Source organism: Salmo trutta, chromosome 40 (genome assembly GCF_901001165.1).
Source record: "Salmo trutta chromosome 40, fSalTru1.1, whole genome shotgun sequence".
Classification (NCBI taxonomy): Eukaryota; Metazoa; Chordata; class Actinopteri; order Salmoniformes; family Salmonidae; genus Salmo; species Salmo trutta.
In genome coordinates, this window is record NC_042996.1 from 1867726 (window position 1) to 1888192 (window position 20467).

At 43.1% G+C, this 20467-nt stretch overlaps 1 protein-coding gene across 2 annotated transcripts in view; it reads right to left on the minus strand.

The window, feature by feature from the left end:
• The window catches only part of LOC115180389 (palmitoyltransferase ZDHHC17-like), a 58616-nt gene extending 39223 nt beyond the window's left edge, over positions 1-19393 (minus strand). Inside the window, exons 1-2 of one of the 2 annotated variants that reach the window (XM_029742445.1) lie at positions 19205-19393; positions 4391-4494 (exon numbers count right to left, since the gene is read on the minus strand). In XM_029742445.1, the coding sequence (XP_029598305.1) occupies positions 4391-4494; positions 19205-19267 (167 nt within the window). In that variant the 5' untranslated portion in view covers positions 19268-19393. The remainder of the gene's footprint in view (positions 1-4390; positions 4495-19204) is intronic. The other variant, XM_029742444.1, reaches the window with a different exon arrangement.
• Positions 19394-20467: the final 1074 nt, after the last annotated feature.

Here is a 20467-nt window from a genome sequence, read left to right on the forward strand (position 1 = left end):
TGCCCCAAACACAACACTTTATATTTCAGGCCAAAAAGTTAATTCCTTTGTCATTTTTTTGTTGTTGCAGTATTACTTTAGTGCCTTGTTGCAAAACAGGACGCATGTTTTGGAATATTGTTATTCTGTACAGGCTTCCTTCTTTTTACTCTGTCAATTAGGTTAGTATTGTAGATTAACTACAATGTTGTTGATCCATCCTCAGTTCTCTTATCACAGCCATTAAACTCTGTTATAAAGTCACCATTGGCCTCACATGCTGACTACACTGCAAAATAAATGTAAATCAAATGTATTTATATAGCCCTTCTTACATCAGCTGATATCTCAAAGTGCTGTACAGAAACCCAGCCTAAAACCCCAAACAGCAAGCAATGCAGGTGTAGAAGCACAGTGGCTTGGAAAAACTCCCTAGAAAGGCCAAAACCTAGGAAGAAACCTAGAGAGGAACCAGGCTATGAGGGGTGACCAGTCCTCTTCTGGCTGTGCCGGGTGGAGATTATGACAGAACATGGCCAAGATGTTCAAAGGTTCATAAATGACCAGCATGGTCAAATAATAATAATCACAGTGGTTGTAGAGGGTGCAACAGGTCAGCACCTCAGGACATAAACATATGTGTTATTCAATTATTGCACCCACACTGCTTGCAGGTGCCAATGAGCATTGGAAGAGAATTCTGCCCTGTTATACAAGTGACCACAGGAAACTTCTTTGATCAGAGGTTAGTTTGTTTAATAAGGATAGCAACCCGGAGTATACACTTAGTAATTTGCAAGTAACACACTCAGTACAAAATATGGTGTTTTCCCTTTTTATCCCCTAATGAGGTTCACCCCGCCCATGGTGATGTCCCTTAACTTCAATACCAAATAAGCTCATAATTAATAGTTGCTAATACAAAGATGTTTCTGCTAGAAGGAGATCAGCTTATTGTTATTTGCAGTTAGTTTCCCAATCCTTCTTCCTCCTATTGCTATCATGTGCTAGCAGAAGTAAGACTGGAACATAGTATCAATAGGAACTGAAAGTATAGCTTCAACAAAACAGGCATATGACTTATGTACAGTTGACCTCTTCATGCACTTACAAAGTCTCTACCACTGACTATAAATCTCAAGCTAAAGCAAAACATGAATCATTGTACTTTGTAATTACAGGTGTTCCTATAATGTACAGATATGATAAAATTCCTTTCAAGTCAGTTCTATTTGTGATACTGATCGGGGTGCAAGTCCTGCCTCTCTCATCGGTTTATAGAAGCAGATACCCACGTGCCATCTCCTCATTGGTTATACCCACGTGGGCGATTGAAAGACAACTGAGTTCGTCGGTCGTCGTGGTAAAACTATGAAAATTTAGATGCCGATCGCCATATAAAGTCCAAAGAAGAAAAAGCCGGAAGGAGGAGAGATGACTAGAAGAGGAACTTAAAACTTTCCACCTTCACTACTGTCCCGTCGATGTGGATAAGGGGGTGCTCCACCACCCGATGTCACAGGAAGGCCAAAAAGATCATCAAGGACAACAACCACCCGAGCCACTGCCTGGTCACCCCGCTATCATCCAGAAGGCGAGGTCAGAACAGGTGCATCAAAGCTGGGACTGAGAGACTGAAAAACAGCTTCCATCTCAAGGCCATCAGACTGTTAAACAGCCATCACTAACATTGAGTGGCTGCTGCCAACATACTGACTCAAATCTCTAGCCACTTTAATAATGAAAAATTGGATGTAAAAAAATGTATCACTAGTCACTTTAAACAATGCCACTTTATATAAAACTTACATACCCTACATTACTCATCTCATATGTATATACTGCATCTTGCCTATGTCGATCAGCCATCGCTCATCCATAGATTTATATGTATATATTCTTATTAATTCCTTTACACTTGTGTGTATAAGGTAGTTGTTGTGAAATTGTTAGATTACTTGTTAGATATTACTGCACGGTCAGAACTAGAAGCACAAGCATTTCGCTACACTCGCATTAACATCTGCAAACCATGTGTATGTGACCAATAAAATTTGATTTAGAAACGATTCGGTTGACTGTTTTATGTGTGGATTAATTGTCGGAGAAGAGGACCTTGTGCATTTCAGGTAAAGTAACAACTCAATGTTTATATCCCAGGACAAATTAGCTAGCAACAGCAAGCTAGCTAGCTAAATTGCCATAAATGTTTAATGCTTTTCGACCTGTCCCCGAATTAAAATAATTGGTTCAGAGTTTTTGATATTTTAACCTGCGTGTCGTGATCGCGTTTGGTGTGGGGGGGACAAAATCAATTGGCGCACGATGGCCGGTTTGGGTACGGTGTCATCGTGAAATCCCTGAGCGGTTTTCTTCTCCGGCAACTGAGTTAGGAAGGACGCCTGTACCTTTGAGGTGACTGGGTGTAGATACCCCATCCAAAGTGTAATAACTTCACCATGCTCAAAGGGATATTCAATGCCTGCGTTTTAGGTGCCCTTCTTTGCCAAGTATTGTAAAACCTCCCCGGTCTTTGTGTTTGAATCGATTTTTGATATTCACTGCTCGACTGAGGAACCTTATAGATAATTGTGTGTGGGGTACAGTGAGGAGGTAGTCATTTAAAAAGTAGGTTAAACACTATTATTGTCCCCAGAGTGAGTCCATGCAACTTATTATGGGACTTGTTGAGCACATGTTGACTCCTGAACCTATTTAGGCTTGCCATAACAAATTGGTTCAAGACAATTCAGATTTTCATTTTTTACTAGTTTGTAAAATGTCTGATAACAAAATTCCACTTTGACATTATGGGGTATTGTGCGTGACAAAACTCAATTGAATCAATTTTAAATTCAGGCTGTAACAACATGTGTAAAAAGTCAAGGGGTGTGAATACTTTGAAGGCACTATGTTCATACACCACTGGTCTGGATCGTTTCATAATACCATGTGAACACATTCATGGGGGAAGGGAAATCACAGGTAATGCAGACTAGCTGATACATATCTGGTCCTGACGATGCCAGAACAAGGAAACAAGTCCATGGAGGCTAGTAGTAAATCACACAGGAAATAAATGTTCTGTTAGTGGTTTCCTGCTAGCTTCCATACTAGGGGCCTGTCTGTTACCCTATATGAAAACGAACTAGAGGAGGTATCGATAGCGGTGTAGTGTGAAGTTGCTCCTAGATACTGATCTTGAGCCAGTTTTGCATTTTCCCCACTAAAGGTTAAGACTGGGGGAGGGGTAACTGATCCTAGATCTGTACCTAGGGGTACAGATTCACCCCGTAGCAGGGATCGTTAGCCACTAGTCTAGAGCAGTGGTATGACCTGGAGCAGGGATCGATAGACACTAGTCTACAGGTTCTCCCATCTCCACAGAGAAACTCTGGAGCTCTGTCAGAGTGACCATCAGGTTCTTGGTCACCTCCCTGACCAAGGCCCTTCTCCCCTGATTGCTCCATTAGGCAGGCAGCCAGCACTAGGAAGAGTCTTGGTGGTTCCAAACTTCTTCCATTTAAGACGTTCTAGGGGACCTTCAATTCTGCAGACATCTTTTGGTACCCTTCTCCAGATCTGTGCCTCGACATAATACTGTCTCGGAGATCTACGGACAATTCCTTCGACTTCATGGCTTGGTTTTTGCTCTGACATGCACTGTCATCTGTGGGACCTTGTAGACAGGTGTGTGCCTTTCCAAATTATGTCCAATCAATTGAATTTAACAAAGGTGGACTCCAAACAAGTTGTAGAAACATCAAGGATGATCAATGGAAACAGGATTCACCTGAACTCAATTTCGAGACTCATAGCAAAGGGTCTGAATAAATAGGTTCTGTTTTTTTATAAATGTGCAAACATTCCGAAAAAGCTGTTTTTCCCTTTATTATGAGGTAGTGTGTGTAGATTGATGAAATGCCAGCTTCTCTTAGCCACATGTCTGGGGAGCTGCTTGGACGCACATGTCTGGGGAGCTGCTTGGACGCACATGTCTGGGGAGCTGCTTGGACGCACATGTCTGGGGAGCTGCTTGGACGCACATGTCTGGGGAGCTGCTTGGACGCACATGTCTGGGGAGCTGCTTGGACGCACATGTCTGGGGAGCTGCTTGGTCACACATGTCTGGGGAGCTGCTTGGTTGCTGCAGTACTTTTTCAAGCAGTTAGGCCTATATGCTGGAGAACAACGTGGAGCCTGCAAATAACCTTTTCCCTGCTACACAAGTAAGATAAAAACACTTCCTGTTGCGGTACAGTTAAAACCAGTTACAGAACGAGGAAAAAGTCTCTCCAGCTCACATTGCTTGTATACCTTTAACCACACTGGCCAAGCTTTGCGCGCAGACACACACACGCACACACACACGCATGCATGCACGCGAGCCCGGCGGTACGTGGGTACTCACTGCGTGGCTTTCACGATGTCCCAGGTACTGTAGTCATCCACGTGGCTCTTGCGCCCCACATTCTCACTGTAGCCATGGTTATAGTGACTCTGGGGCTTGAGTTCCTGTTGGGAGAGAAAAAAAAAACAGCCATGAGTTTCATCAATCCATGCCTTGCCTGGACCCAGTGGGCCTGCCCAGACGGCACAGCGCCATCTCACGAGAGCAATTGAATGAGCGACAGAGAGTTGGAGGAGGCTGTGTCGTGTTCTGATGGTGGGCAACAGTGAGCCGGGGCCGCCCACATAGGCCCTTCACATTCTATTAGCCTCCATGGCAACGCCATGGCAACGTCATTTAACCTCCCCCCTCACCCCGGTAGGACTGCTGTACTGCTGCCTTGGTGACTGGTAAATACAAATCACACCCCAGTTCTCGCTCAGTCTCTATAACCTTTACTGAACAACACTATTGGTCCAGGAGAATGCAGTTTGGGTTTTCAGAAAAGCATGAAACTTGGTTCACATGTACAGTACTGACTGTAAAACAACCATAACAGGCCAATATATAGATTCCTACTAAATCTATTTTCCTATGAAAGGACCTGTGACAGACTAGCATCCTGTCCAGGGGGTGTGCTTGTACGTCAAGCTGCCCCACGCTACAGACTCAGGATATGGGCTCCTGCCCTATTGGCCACTATGGATTGTCCAAGGCTCACCTGTCCAAGGCTCACCTGTCCAAGGCCCACCTGTCCAAGGCTCACCTGTCCAAGGCTCACTTGTCCAAGGCTCACTTGTCCAAGGCTCACTTGTCCAAGGCTCACTTGTCCAAGGCTCACTTGTCCAAGGCTCACTTGTCCAAGGCTCACTTGTCCAAGGCTCACTTCCTACAGAATGTGAGGTATAATTTTACAGCCCGACAGCCATTCCATATCTAACAGCCATAGGACCTACACATTCCTTCAATACTAATGTACATACAAACCTCCAGCAGGCTATAAGGATACTGGGTTAATGATATAGACCTCCAGCAGGCTATAAGGATACTGGGTTAATGATATAGATCTCCAGCAGGCTATAAGGATACTGGGTTAATGATATAGACCTCCAGCAGGCTACAAGGATACTGGGTTAATGATATAGACCTCCAGCAGGCTACAAGGATACTGGGTTAATGATATAGACCTCCAGCAGGCTATAAGGATACTGGGTTAATGATATAGACCTCCAGCAGGCTATAAGGATACTGGGTTAATGATATAGACCTCCAGCAGGCTATAAGGATACTGGGTTAATGATACAGACCTCCAGCAGGCTATAAGGATACTGGGTTAATGATATTGACCTCCAGCAGGCTATATGGACACTTGGTTAATGATTAACCATATAGACCTACAGTAGGCTATAAGGATACTGGGTTAATGATATAGACCTCCAGCAGGCTATAAGGATACTGGGTTAATGATATAGACCTCCAGCAGGCTATAAGGATACTGGGTTAATGATATAGACCTCCAGCAGGCTACAAGGATACTGGGTTAATGATATAGACCTCCAGCAGGCTACAAGGATACTGGGTTAATGATATAGACCTCCAGCAGGCTATATGGACACTTGGTTAATGATTAACCATATAGACCTCCAGCAGGCTATAAGGATACTGGGTTAATGATGTAGACCTCCAGCAGGCTATATGGACACTTGGTTAATGATTAACCATATAGACCTCCAGCAGGCTATATGGACACTTGGTTAATGATTAACCATATAGACCTCCAGCAGGCTATATGGACACTTGGTTAATGATTAACCATATAGACCTACAGTAGGCTATATGGACACTTGGTTAATGATTAACCATATAGACCTACAGTAGGCTATATGGACACTTGGTTAATGATTAACCATATAGACCTACAGTAGGCTATATGGACACTTGGTTAATGATTAACCATATAGACCTACAGTAGGCTATATGGTTAATGATTAACCATATAGACCTACAGTAGGCTATATGGTTAATGATTAACCATATAGACCTACAGTAGGCTATATGGTTAATGATTAACCATATAGACCTACAGTAGGCTATATGGTTAATGATTAACCATATAGACCTACAGTAGGCTATATGGTTAATGATTAACCATATAGACCTACAGTAGGCTATATGGTTAATGATTAACCATATAGACCTACAGTAGGCTATATGGTTAATGATTAACCATATAGACCTACAGTAGGCTATATGGTTAATGATTAACCATATAGACCTACAGTAGGCTATATGGACACTTGGTTAATGATTAACCATATAGACCTACAGTAGGCTATATGGACACTTGGTTAATGATTAACCATATAGACCTACAGTAGGCTATAAGGACACTTGGTTAATGATTAACCATATAGACCTACAGCAGGCTATATGGACACTTGGTTAATGATTAACCATATAGACCTACAGTAGGCTATATGGACACTTGGTTAATGATTAACCATATAGACCTACAGTAGGCTATATGGACACTTGGTTAATGATTAACCATATAGACCTACAGTAGGCTATATGGACACTTGGTTAATGATTAACCATATAGACCTACAGTAGGCTATATGGTTAATGATTAACCATATAGACCTACAGTAGGCTATATGGTTAATGATTAACCATATAGACCTACAGTAGGCAATATGGTTAATGATTAACCATATAGACCTACAGTAGGCTGTATGGTTAATGATTAACCATATAGACCTACAGTAGGCTATATGGACACTTGGTTAATGATTAACCATATAGACCTACAGTAGGCTATATGGACACTTGGTTAATGATTAACCATATAGACCTACAGTAGGCTATAAGGATGAAAATCTGATGGGAAAAACACTTGGTAGTCAGTTAATGAGGGGTAAGGATTATAATGAGATCTTTAAATATGCATAGTAATCCATCATCTACAAGCTACCCTGAAGGATGGAGCGGCGCTCGAGCTGACTGGAGGATGGAGCGGAGCTCGAGCTGACTGGAGGATGGAGAGGAGCTCGAGCTGACTGGAGGATGGAGAGGAGCTCGAGCTGACTGGAGGATGGAGAGGAGCTCGAGCTGACTGGAGGATGGAGAGGACCTCGAGCTGACTGGAGGATGGAGAGGAGCTCGAGCTGACTGGAGGATGGAGAGGAGCTCGAGCTGACTGGAGGATGGAGCGGAGCTCGAGCTGACTGGAGGATGGAGCGGAGCTCGAGCTGACTGGAGGATGGAGCGGAGCTCGAGCTGACTGGAGGATGGAGCGGAGCGCGAGCTGACTGGAGGATGGAGCGGAGCGCGAGCTGACTGGAGGATGGAGCGGAGCGCGAGCTGACTGGAGGATGGAGAGGAGCTCGAGCTGACTGGAGGATGGAGCGGAGCTCGAGCTGACTGGAGGATGGAGCGGAGCTCGAGCTGACTGGAGGATGGAGCGGAGCTCGAGCTGACTGGAGGATGGAGAGGAGCTCGAGCTGACTGGAGGATGGAGAGGAGCTCGAGCTGACTGGAGGATGGAGCGGAGCTCGAGCTGACTGGAGGATGGAGAGGACCTCGAGCTGACTGGAGGGTGGAGAGGGATGAAAGGTGAAGGGAGGAGAGGGGGAGGAGCCATGCCAGGCAGATGAAAGACTACCCTCTGGCAGACTTTCAAAAGGCCCTCAAATCACATCCATGCCCTCTAACTAAGGTTGCAAAGGGTCGGAAACTTTTCATAATAGTTCCGGAAATTTTCCATGGGAAGTCAAGCCCTGGAATTTGGGGAATTTTGCTTAAGTTCATTTTAAAAAAGTTAGCTTATAACAGTGAACCTTTTTTGTGGGATACACACAAGGCAATTCTAGGTCTTGTGGCATATTTTGGTGAAACTATCCCCAAATCAATGAAATTGCAACCCTCTGCATGCACAGTGCATTCTTCCATCACATGTACAGCTGATTCTCAAGATCTTGCACACTAATGAGATGCTATTGTGCCCACACTACTACACTGTCTGAGCCAAGGACTACATGCATTCTGGTAAGTTTTGATTACAATCCTGGGTGGGGTGAATATATTTTATATGACACACATACTTTTTTGTTAACTAGTAAATAGTAGCCTGCAGCAAAATGTCTTAAAATCATTTCTAACTTAATTTCTGCTACCATGTGTGTTTTAGCTTGCTTGAGCCTGCTAACTGAGGAGTGTTAATTCACCTGTTTCCATACATGTTTCATTTTAAAACATTTATCTTACAAAGGAGTTGTTTAACTGCTTAACTATTTCTGTACATGGAATTGTATTATTTTTTTTACTCGTCTTTTTCTAATCTTTACAGGATGCCACGGGCACGATCTGATGTGTGGAAACATTTCACTGCAGCTAATGTAGAAGGAAAAGCTGAAATACTGTGCCAAATCATATGTGAAGAATGCAACAAAGATTGCAGAATCTGGCCAAGTGCATAAAGTTCCCTCAGCACTCACAACAAGCAACCTCTGACAAAAGTCCCTCTACTTCTATTCGAGGTAAAAATGATGAATCAGACACCTTATCGAAAGCAACAGCTCGGGGGCCTCCTGGAACCAGAAGTTTTTTTACTCAATAGAGGACTGTAGTCAGAGAAATGCTGATGAATGTCTTGCTCGAGCTGTGTATGCAACTGGTTCACCTCTGATGCTCACAGGCAATGTGTATTGGAAGATATTTCTGAATGTTCTTCGCCCAGCATACACCCCTCTAACCAGACATGCTTTATCTACTCATTTGCTGGATGCAGAGTTCAGAGTTCAAGTGAAGGTCAGGAAAATCATAGAGAAAGCAGACTGTACTGCAATCATCTCTGATTGGTGGTCGAATGTTCGTAGGCAAGGAATAATTGACTACATCTCCACCCCTCAACCAGTATTCTACAAGAGCACAGACACAAGGGACAACAGACACACCGGTCTCTACATTGCAGATGAGCTGAAGGCAGTCATCAATGACCTTGGACCACAGAAGGTATTTGCACTGGTGACAGACAATGCTGCGAACATGAAGGCAGCTTGGTCTAAAGTGGAGGAGTCCTACACCCATTGGCTGTGCTGCTCATGCATTGAATCTGCTCCTCAAGGACATCACGGCACTGAAAACAATGGATACACTACAAGAGAGCCAAGGAAATGGTTAGGTATGTGAAGGGTCATCAAGTTATAGCAGCAATCTACCTCACCAAGCAAAGTGAGAAGAATAAGAGCACCACATTGAAGCTGCCCAGAAACACCTGTTGGGGTGGTGTTGTCAGTCTTCATGTTTGACAGTCTCCTGGAGGGGAAGGAGTCTCTCCAAGAAATTGACATATCACAGTCTGCCGATATGGACAGCCCCATCAAAAGGATCCTCCTGGATGATGTATTTTGGGAGAGAGTGGTAAGCAGCCTGAAACCTATAGCAGTAGCCACTGCGCAGATTGACTGAGACAATGCCATCCTGTCTGATGTTCAGACTCTGCTTGCAGATGTAAGAGAATAAATCCATACTGCCCTGCCCACTTTACTGTTGCTCCAAGCAGAGGAAGCTGCAGTTCTGAAATACATCAAAAAGCATTAAGACTTCCGCCTGAAGCCCATTCACACTGCAGAGTACATGTTGGACCCCCAAGTATGCTGGCAAGCGCATCCTGTCTGGTGCAGAGATCAACAATGCCTATGGTGTCATCACTACCGTGTCTCGCCACCTTGGCCTGGATGAGGGCAAGGTTCTCATAGATGTTCGTGCCAACATACCTCATCAGCCACCTGGTGGAAGTGACTTATCTGAGGATCTTTCCCATTGCCTCCATCAAACTCCAAATCCCACCAACATCAGCCGCCTCAGAGCGCAACTGGTCCTTGTTTGGGAACACACACACCAAAGAACACAACAGGCTTACCAATACCAGGGTTGAAAAATTGGTGGCTATCTGGGCAAGTTTAAGGCTTTTTGAGCCTGACAACAAGCCATCCTCAACAAGGTTGGAAAGTGACAGTGAAGATGAAGATCAAGAGGTGAACATTGAGGAGGTCCAGGGAGAAGACATGGAAGCCTGAGAGGAAGACAACCAAAGCTTTAGTTTCTAGACTATCATTTTACAGATGTATGTTGAAAACGTTTTTGGGAGATGCGATGGATCATTGGGGATCATTCAATATTCCCTTTCTTTTGTTGTTCAGTTGAGAACTTGTTCTCAACTTGCCTACCTGGTTAAATAAAGGTGAAATAAAAAAATAAAAAAATAATCATCCCATGTGAAGAGTCAACTCATTTAATTAAAAGTTCAATTCATAACTAAATTGTTTTTTAAATTTCTATTGGAAGGATTTAATCATTTGCAATTATGTCTACTTATGATAAAACTTTTACCTTATGTTTCTGTCTCCACATGATATGGTTAATATATCCAATACAAAAAACATCTTTATTTAAAATGGTATTAATATTAATTAGCATATATTTCTGTTAATTCCCATATAATCCTGTGAATTACCATGGAAAGTTTCCACCTCTGAATATTCCCCAAACTGTGCAACTCTACCTCTGACATAAATGGCATATTATTATTGTTGTTGTTGTTGTTGTTGTTGTTGTTATCTGACCAAAGCGACTTACAGTAGTGCGTGCATAGCCTTAATTTTCTTATGGGCGGCCCCAGTGGGTATCGAACGCACGACCCTGGCGTTGCAAGAGCCACACTCTACCAACTGAGCTACACATGACCATAAGGTATCAAGCTTGTCAATTGAAAACAATGGAAGCCAAACGCTGGCCTGAGGGAGAACAGAGCTAGGTATGGGAAACACTAGCTTACAGTAAGTCTTCATCAGAATAGCAACATGATCTGATGACTTGAAAAAATGCTGAGAAACAGGTCCAAGCAACTTCTTCCAGGAACAGAGACGTTATTTTGCTGGTGAGGCCATAACGGCCTGTCTCTCCAATCTAGCAGTAACTACATTATCTGACGAGACGGAGGATGGTTTGGCAATACAACAAACCCCTAAAGACAGAGCAAAAATGTTAGGGATATTTTAGACTAGTAGCCAATGATATCAGATCAGCATGTCAGCCTCCAGCCATGGGTGTTAGCTAAGGGACACGGGGGCTTGACTAAGGGCCTCAGACAGCCAGGCGTGAGCGGTGAGAGGCACAAAGGGTGCCTGAAGCCACCCATGCTCAATCAGCCCTGCAGCATGTCACTGGAGTAGTGTGAAGTGCTGAACCAGCTCTCCCTACATGGCAGTGAGAGAAACACAAGGTGGACAGTCAGTAGGCCAGGGGTGTATTCACTAGCAACCAAATGGAAGCAAATAGGATGAAACACGGACAAATCTACCTGAATTTGTCCAAAAGGCTTCTCAACAGCTTTTACCCCCAAGCCATAAGACTCCTGAACAGGTAATCAAATGGCTACCCGGACTATTTGCATTGTGTCCCGCCACTCACTCTGCCAGGGGGTAACATACGAGAACAGGCCATTGCATTACTCTGCCAGGGGGTAACATACGAGAACAGGCCATGACATTACTCTGCCAGGGGGTAACATACGAGAACAGGCCATGGCATTACTCTGCCAGGGGGTAACATACGAGAACAGGCCATGGCATTACTCTGCCAGGGGGTAACATACGAGAACAGGCCATGGCATTACTCTGCCAGGGGGTAACATACGAGAACAGGCCATGACTCTGCCAGGGGGTAACATACGAGAACAGACCACGACATTACTCTGCCAGGGGGTAACATACGAGAACAGGCCATGACTCTGCCAGGGGGTAACATACGAGAACAGACCATGGCATTACTCTGCCAGGTTTTTTTTTGTTACGAGGAAAGGAACATACGGCTCCTAAACTTGGCGGTGATCCTCCAGACCCCAAGGGGTGCATGTTTTGGTTTTGCCCTAACACTACACAGCTGACTCAATGATCAAAGCTTGATGATTATTTAATGACTTAAACCACCATGCTAGGGCTAAAAACTAAAAGTTCACCCCTCGGGGTCCTGAAGACAGACTTAGAGAAACCCTGCATTAGTGTGACATAATTAACATGCACTTCATACCTGAATAAAACACCCTTAACCAGTGTGTGTGTGTGTTAGAGGTCGACCGATTATGATTAACGCTGATACCGAGGACCATAAAAAGCCGATATCGATTAATCGGACGATTATTATTTTTTATTTTTTTGTAATAATGACAATTACAACAATACTGAATGAACACTTATTTTAACTTAATATAATACATCAATAAAATCAATTTAGCCTCAAATAAATAACGAAACGTTCAATTTGGTTTAAATAATGCAAAAACAAAGTGTTGGAGAAGAAAGTAAAAGTGCAATATGTGCCATGTAAGAAAGCTAACGTTTAAGTTCCTTGCTCAGAACATGGGAACATATGAAAGCTGGTGGTTCCTTTTAACATGAGTCTTCCATATTCCCAGGTAAGAAGTTTTAGGTTGTAGTTATTATAGGAATTATAGGACTATTTCTCTCTATACCATTTGTATTTCATATACTTTTGACTATTGGATGTTCTTATAGGCACTTTAGTATTGCCAGTGTAACAGTATAGCTTCCGTCCCTCTCCTCGCTCCTACCTGGGCTCGAACCAGGAACACATCGACAACAGCCACCCTCGAAGCAGCGTTACCCATGTAGAGCAAGGGGAACAACTACTCCAAGTCTCAGAGCGAGTGACGTTTGAAACGCTATTAGCGCGCACCCGCTAACTAGCTAGCCATTTCACATCGGTTTCACCAGCATAATCTCGGGAGTTGACAGGCTTGAAGTCATAAACAGCGCAATGCATTGCGAAGAGCTGCTGGCAAAACGCACAAAAGTGCTGTTTGAATGAATGCTTACGAGCCTGCTGCTGCCTACCACTGCTCAGTCAGACTGCTCTATCAAATCATAGACTTAATTATAATAAACACACAGAAATACGAGCCTTATGTCATTAATATGGTCGAATCCGGAAACTATCACCTCGAAAACAAAACGTTTCTCTCTCAGTGAAATACGGAACCAGTCCATATTTTATCTAACGGGTGGCATCCCTAAGTCTAAATATTCCTGTTACATTGCACAACCTTCAATGGTATGTCATAATTACGTAAAATTCTGGCAAATTAGTTCGCAACGACCCAGGCAATGAACGCAAGAGCAGTGACAATTTCATGTTAGCAGGCAATATTAACTAAATATGCAGGTTTAAAAATATATACTTGTGTATTGATTTTAAAAGAAAGGCATTGATGTTTATGGTTAGGTACATTGGTGCAACGACAGTGCTTTTTCGCAAATGCGCTTGTTAAATCATCACCCGTTTGTCGAAGTAGGCTGTGATTCAATGAGAAATTAACAGGCACCGCATCGATTATATGCAATGCAGGACACGTTAGATAAACTAGTAATATCATCAACCATGTGTAGTTAACTAGTGATTATGTTAAGATAACTTATAAAAAACAAAGGTTAATGCTAGCTAGCAACTTAACTTCTTGCTGCCCTCGCGTAACAGGTAGTCAGCCTGCCATGCAGGCTCCTCGTGGAGTGCAATGTAAGGCAGGTGGTTAGAGTGTTGGACTAGTAACCAGAAGGTTGCAAAAACGAATCCCCCCTGAACAAGGCAGTTAAGCCCCGTTCCTAGGCCGTCATTGAAAATAAGAATGTGTTCTTAATCTGACTTGCCTAGTTAAATAAAGGTGTAAAAAAAACTTTTTTTATATCCCGATTACCGATTGTTATGAAAACTTGAGATCAGCCCTAATTAATCGGCCATTCCGATTAATTGGTCGACCTCTAGTGTGTGTGTGTGTGTTGGTCTCGTCAATTTCAGCATTCAAGGCCCCTTAGCTCATCTATATTCATATATGCCGTGAGGAAGAGTGTTTTCACGGATCTTTAGCAGTGAAGAACAGGATACACTATCCTGTGTCTTGAGCAGCAGGAACATTTCCAAACTCTAGGCTGCTCAGAATGTATGCACCGTCCTTGAACCCTAGAGATAATCTGTTTAACCTGGAGGGGTAACAGGGTCAACCTGGGTTCACATTACTGCAGTAGCAAAACCAACGGAACACAAAAACAAGCATTTCTTTTTGGACAAGTTCAGGCAGTCCCTCCCAGTTTCAGTCTGTTTGCTTCCGGTTGGTTCCTAGTGAACACACCACTGGGTTAATGCCTACCTTCATTACCATCAAACTGATGGACATTGTAACTACAGGCCACAGTGGAACAGATCATTGCAGCATGTGCAATTTTCAGCTCTATAATTGGATGCCTGCTAGTTGTTAATCCACTGGACGAGGCAATGCGCGGCAGAAGTGGAGAGAACGTTATCTATGGTGTCCAGTCGACTGGATGGTGTCGGATGGTGTCACCATTTGAATCTTGTCTGTTTGAGGAAGCAGTGATCTAGGAAGTTCTCAGTCAGGACATATGGCAGGCTCATCCCAGGGGACGGTGTCATGCACCCAGATCTAAAAATAAGCTACAAAAAAAAACGAAATGTAGACTATGGAATGGCGTGGCATTGTATTAGCTGCAGTATCCCCATAATGAGCTAATGTGCTCCTCTTCAGTTTACTGTCAGATTTTAGGCTAGTAAAAAAAAGCTAAATTACATACATTTCATTCAGAGTATAGGTCTGTGACGATGTGCCTGTATTCCTATCTTTACAAGTTAGCGCAAATAATTTAGTCAACTAGGGTATTTGCCATCATCTGTAGCCAGTAGTTTGTAAATACAATCTCTGGATCCAGTCTTCATCACCAACACTTTCAATACATCCCACCATTTGTTGCATCTGACCCATTGACTGAAGCTTGTTCAGGGCAGAGGACATGCTTCCTTGCCCATCGTAGAGTACACGTGACCCGCTCATTATCTATTGAAGCTGCTACTACAGCCATTCAGTAGCTAGGGGTTGCCACCAGATGAGGACCGGAAGCACAGAGAGGATAAGGCTTAACCAACCACAGTGGACGGGCCCAATCTAAACAATCTGAAATAAAGGTCATTTATTTTGTAGGACTACTTCAATAGTCACACAGTTTCATTTAATGAGAGGACAATGGCTGAGTGAGAGAGGATGCTACCTGGACTGGAGAACTTCTATGTTAAAGAAGCAACTATAAAGGACCCCAAAGAGGAACAGACTCCGTTTTCTACATTATCTCTGTTATTCTACATGCTCTGTGCCGTCTATTGCCTCCATTGCCATTATGAATCCAGCAATGGAGCAAGATTCTGTAGTTGTTCTATTCAAAAACAATAATTTGCATTTTTAAACTGGGTCAGGAGCCTAGGAGTTCGGCTAAGGCAGCATCCCAAAAGGCTCCCTATATAGCCTAGTGCACTACCTTGGACCAGCGCCCGTAAGGCTCTGGTCCAAAGTTGGGAATAGGGAGCCATTTGGGACGCAAACTATATCTGTGGCTGACAGTCAGACAAACAAAATCAACAATAGGAAAGATTGCAAAAGAGGCTCAAATTCATGAGAAGACATGTTTAATGAGATTCAGAGGGGAAAACAGGCCTAGACAGAGAGAATAAGTGAACGTGTGTATCAAACGGTCGTATCCAAGGGTAGCTTATTGATGTGGATCTCTCTGGGGCTCCCTAGAGTACACCAGATGTTCACCACAAAACTGAGCAGGTGGATGGTGGTGGTGTCATGTGGCACTTTCACACATCTCTCTTTTAGAGATCAACCAGAGAACAGTAAAGGCTCATACAAGTAAAATAAAAAAAATCAGGGAGACAGGCCATAAATGCACAGCCTATATCAGAGATGCAAAACATTTAGGCCTAGGCTATGCTGCATTAGTGGAGATGGCTTTTCCACAAAGCTCTATGCCTCAAAAGCCACATGACAGCTAAGCTTTGGAGGAATCTGAAAAAGCATTTAGTCAACCTGCTGGAATTCAGACCAGGGCACTAAGCCTGAAGGCTCTTTAACAGCAGCAACAAGGTCGAGGCAACAGGCATAGCCCAACACTATTCTTCACAATCCGAGAAAGTGTAACCTCTATCCAGGGATTAACCCGTGTGATTGCAGGTGGCTGTGTATTTATGGTACACTGCATCATATGGATATGTGTGCAACAAAAGTTCAACATTCACCTTCTGCTACCATTTCTGTCAAGCCGTCTCTACACATACAGTTTGACGTATAGGTTGGATAAATCCAGCGTACGCACCACACAGTACGCACTACTACTGCCTCTGCAACGCAAATGCAGAATTCCATTAAAAATAAATGTACTTCTGGTGTGACAAAATGCAATGACGCTGTCGGTGTCATCGAGGCGTAATGCTTCCTCTACTGTGACAAGAGACAGTTACGGCCTGAGGGCTCTGGAACAGGCTCGGTCACAGACAGCCTGCCATAGACCTAACACTGCTCATTCCAATCACACATGATCAAGAGTGGAATACTGCAGCGATAGATAGACGAGTCATACAAGAGATAAGTTAATGATGAGACAAGCTTTGTACCAAGGGAACATGGGACATACAGCAGTTTTCCAAGCAGTCAATGTCCCACCACCATCATGAAGTCAAGATATCAACATGGGGCTGTCCATCTTCAACAGAAGGCTTGGATTTGTGATGAGCCTAGCTGCAGTCTTACTGAAAGAAAGTAATTAGTCCACATAGAAGAGCAGTACGAGTCCCATGAAGCCTCAGAAAGATCACAAGTCCTTTGTGGCTCAGTTGGTAGAGCATGGCGCTTGCAACACCTAAGATCGGGGTTTGATTCCCGCTGGGATAAACAAAAAGTGTCTACTAAAAGCAATATATTAATATGTATTATTAGGCTACATACTAGAATCACATAGATAATAGCCAATGAGCAGAACACTACATAATCCTGAGTTCAGGTAGTCTACCACTACAGCAACACCCAACCCTCCGCAGGTTAAATGTGCCTTGCGGTTTTAGATCTCACCCTCTCCTAACTGACATGCTGTTGTTTAATTCCGCTGCAGAGTTGGCCGTAACAGCAGTTGAGCTTCTGATGGGATTTTAATGCAAGGAGACATTATTTTTGTTTACCCTCCTTCTCCCCTCAGGCCCAAATGCCCTATGCTGGACCACAGGCTAAATCTAAGCTATGCAGTGCCACACTACGTATAGAAATCAGTAATTGTGACATGTCAAAAGAGCCTGCATAACCAATAAATGGAGAGGAATGAGGCTTGACATATCAAAAACGCATTAACCACAAGAGTAACAAAAAGAGAAAGCATCTGGCAAACGTAACACCAATTGGCAGCAACTTGGTGAGCCTAACGCCAGGAAAATGTTATTTTCTTTAAAATAGATTTTTCAGTCAGTGTGTTTTAGTGTGTGTGCCTGTGCCAAATGATTTACGAAAGGCAAGACGGCACTATTTAAATGCCCATTGGTTGTCTTTCAAATATTGGCTTTTTCAAATAAATGGCCGTTTCTGTGGCTTGCTGCAAGCCCCAGACTGAAAACGTAGTACTTTTTGCACCAAGACTAGAGGGGGAAATAAGCCTTTTACACCATGTGGCGTAACAGGTTGGCAAACACAAGCGAGTTAGTAAACCATGAATAATTTACAGTGACAGGTCCTCTGTACTGACCCATTCTTAAAAAACACATCTAATGTTTGTTAATCAAGTGTCAAGTGGCCTGAAACAAGTTCAATTTTGAATTCCATGTTGTTCGTAGCCTTGCACTCCAAATAGTAAAATGCATTTCGACAACAAACAAATAAGGCAGCTAATTTTGAAGACTGACCCAAAAGGCAATTTGCCAGACCACATTTAATAGGCTATATAGACTAAAATGCCAAGTATGACATGCTCAACTCTTACTAAGTTCTGTGAATAAGTCTTGGGTGCTGTATAAATTAGCCCAACAGTAATCCAACGGCCAGCACACAAAGAGTAACGTTAGATGCTAGTTCACTGTATTATTCTCAGCAGTCACAATGGATGCATTTCGGCCCCAAAGCCGATCTGCACACAGATAAGGCCTAAATATTATTGTCAGATCTGAATTTATTTGGAATAAAGCTACAACGTGAATGTAATTATTGTATCACATTCACAACATGATATTCAAGTGTTTATTCCTGTGCTATGGGCTAAACATATCTAGCTCTAGGGCTGACTAGCTACTAGCTAGAACAATCTTCAGCTAGCTAGTTTGTTAGCCCTAACTTGCTAACCTAGCTAGCAACTAAACCATTAATACGTTTATATGGCTAAATGTAAATAGGCTGAATGTTGGCCAAGGACAGAATAGTTTAATGCAATTGACGTTGCTTGACAAATATTGTCACTGACATGGCTAGCCTCGCTAGCTACATTGCTAGGCCCGCGCCCATCTGTTTGCATGCTAACGTTGCCATCACCGACCAACCAACATGACATTTCAGCACAAGTCATTTTTCGGGCTGCAGCAAAACCCTGCTTTTTTTGACGACAATAAACCAGTTCAGCATAACTACCTACGATCTCTTGTTCGGTAATTCTGTTATTTTCAAGGTAGCTTATCTGTTGGGCACAATAAACAACCCAAGAATGTCGTCTGATTTACTAGGTTCAGAAACACCTTCAGAACAATTAGCTGGCTAGCTAACATGCTATTGCGCAGCAGGGGAAAAGCTGACATGTATTTGGTGGTGGCTGCCCTCCCGATGAGGGTGGCATCGTGGTTCTCCCAAAACACGGCGCATTTATAATGTTTAGTAGATTCCGACATGTACAAGATCCACCCTCGTTGTTACCCCGTGCAAAGATGCAGGGCGAAGCAGCTTACCTCTGGATGGAGAATAGGAACACAGCCAGCTTCTTTCTCATATTCATCCATAACGTCAGCCATCTTGGTGGTCAATCTCGCCAAGCATTATGGGACACAATGCTCTGTAGAAACAAACAGGAGGATGGGATGTTCGGTCAGAGCGATGCTCGAGGCTCACAAACCGTCCTGCGATTTTCTGGTGGTACATTGATGTTGCATTACGTCATTGTGTCACATCATCGTTTTGGGATAATTCTGTATCGGGTCATGCATATCAATACCTCTAGGTTAAGTCATGAAAGGAGGTCGGTACCCACATGTAAAGCCATTTGAGGTGTAATTGTTATAGCCTACTGTTATTATAACAAATTCTATGCCTGACACGAAACAACGTTATGATTCAGATATGCGCGTGCATGGATGACCTTGAACGCTAATATTCCCCACCTTGTTGCAGCTGTATGATCTGCAAGAGAAATTGCGTCACATTTTTTTTAAGCATTCCTATTTACTCAATAAATATTGATGTATTTTACCGTCATCTTGAATAGTATTAACATTACTAACACTGCAATGGCTAAACATATTTTAAAATAGTTTTGGAAAAGCAGTTAATGTACTGTATAACCGTTAGTTAGTTAGTTAGGCTACTTCCAAGATGTAAAAAATAAAAATCCCTACCCCCCCAAAAAATCCCTACCAAAATTAACACTACGTAAATCTATGCAATGGTGTGTTCGCTTCCATAAGGTTTCTGTGCAATATATACCTCAGTGGTGCAATGTGTACGAAATATTTGTATTTTTCAAAGGGGCCGTGCCACATTAGCCTGATGCCAGTCTAGCTATTCCACTCCTTGCCACTGCTTGACTGGTCTTTCGGGCAATCTCAACGTTCAATATGCAGCCGGATTTACAGCGCAGCTAGTTGTTGATTGATAGTTGGAAACAACATTAATAGTTTCCATGACAACAATATGGAACATGGGTGTGCGCAAATTTGGAGCAATATAGAATTCTAATTTTAAGAATAACAACAACAAACAATACCATTACGACCTGCTGAGGTAATTCCCTTGTGAGAAGGCAGTGTCAATGCAATATCATGTTGTTCAAAGTGGCTAGACCGGACTCAGTAATGAGAGATAAATAATGATACGGACAATATTAGCCTACAAGATTCAATTGATCTAGGTTTGCTTCAATTGCATTCTATTAATTAGAGGAATGAAGCGCAAAACTGGCACCTGTAGTCATTCCTCGCACATATGCTGATCTTCAT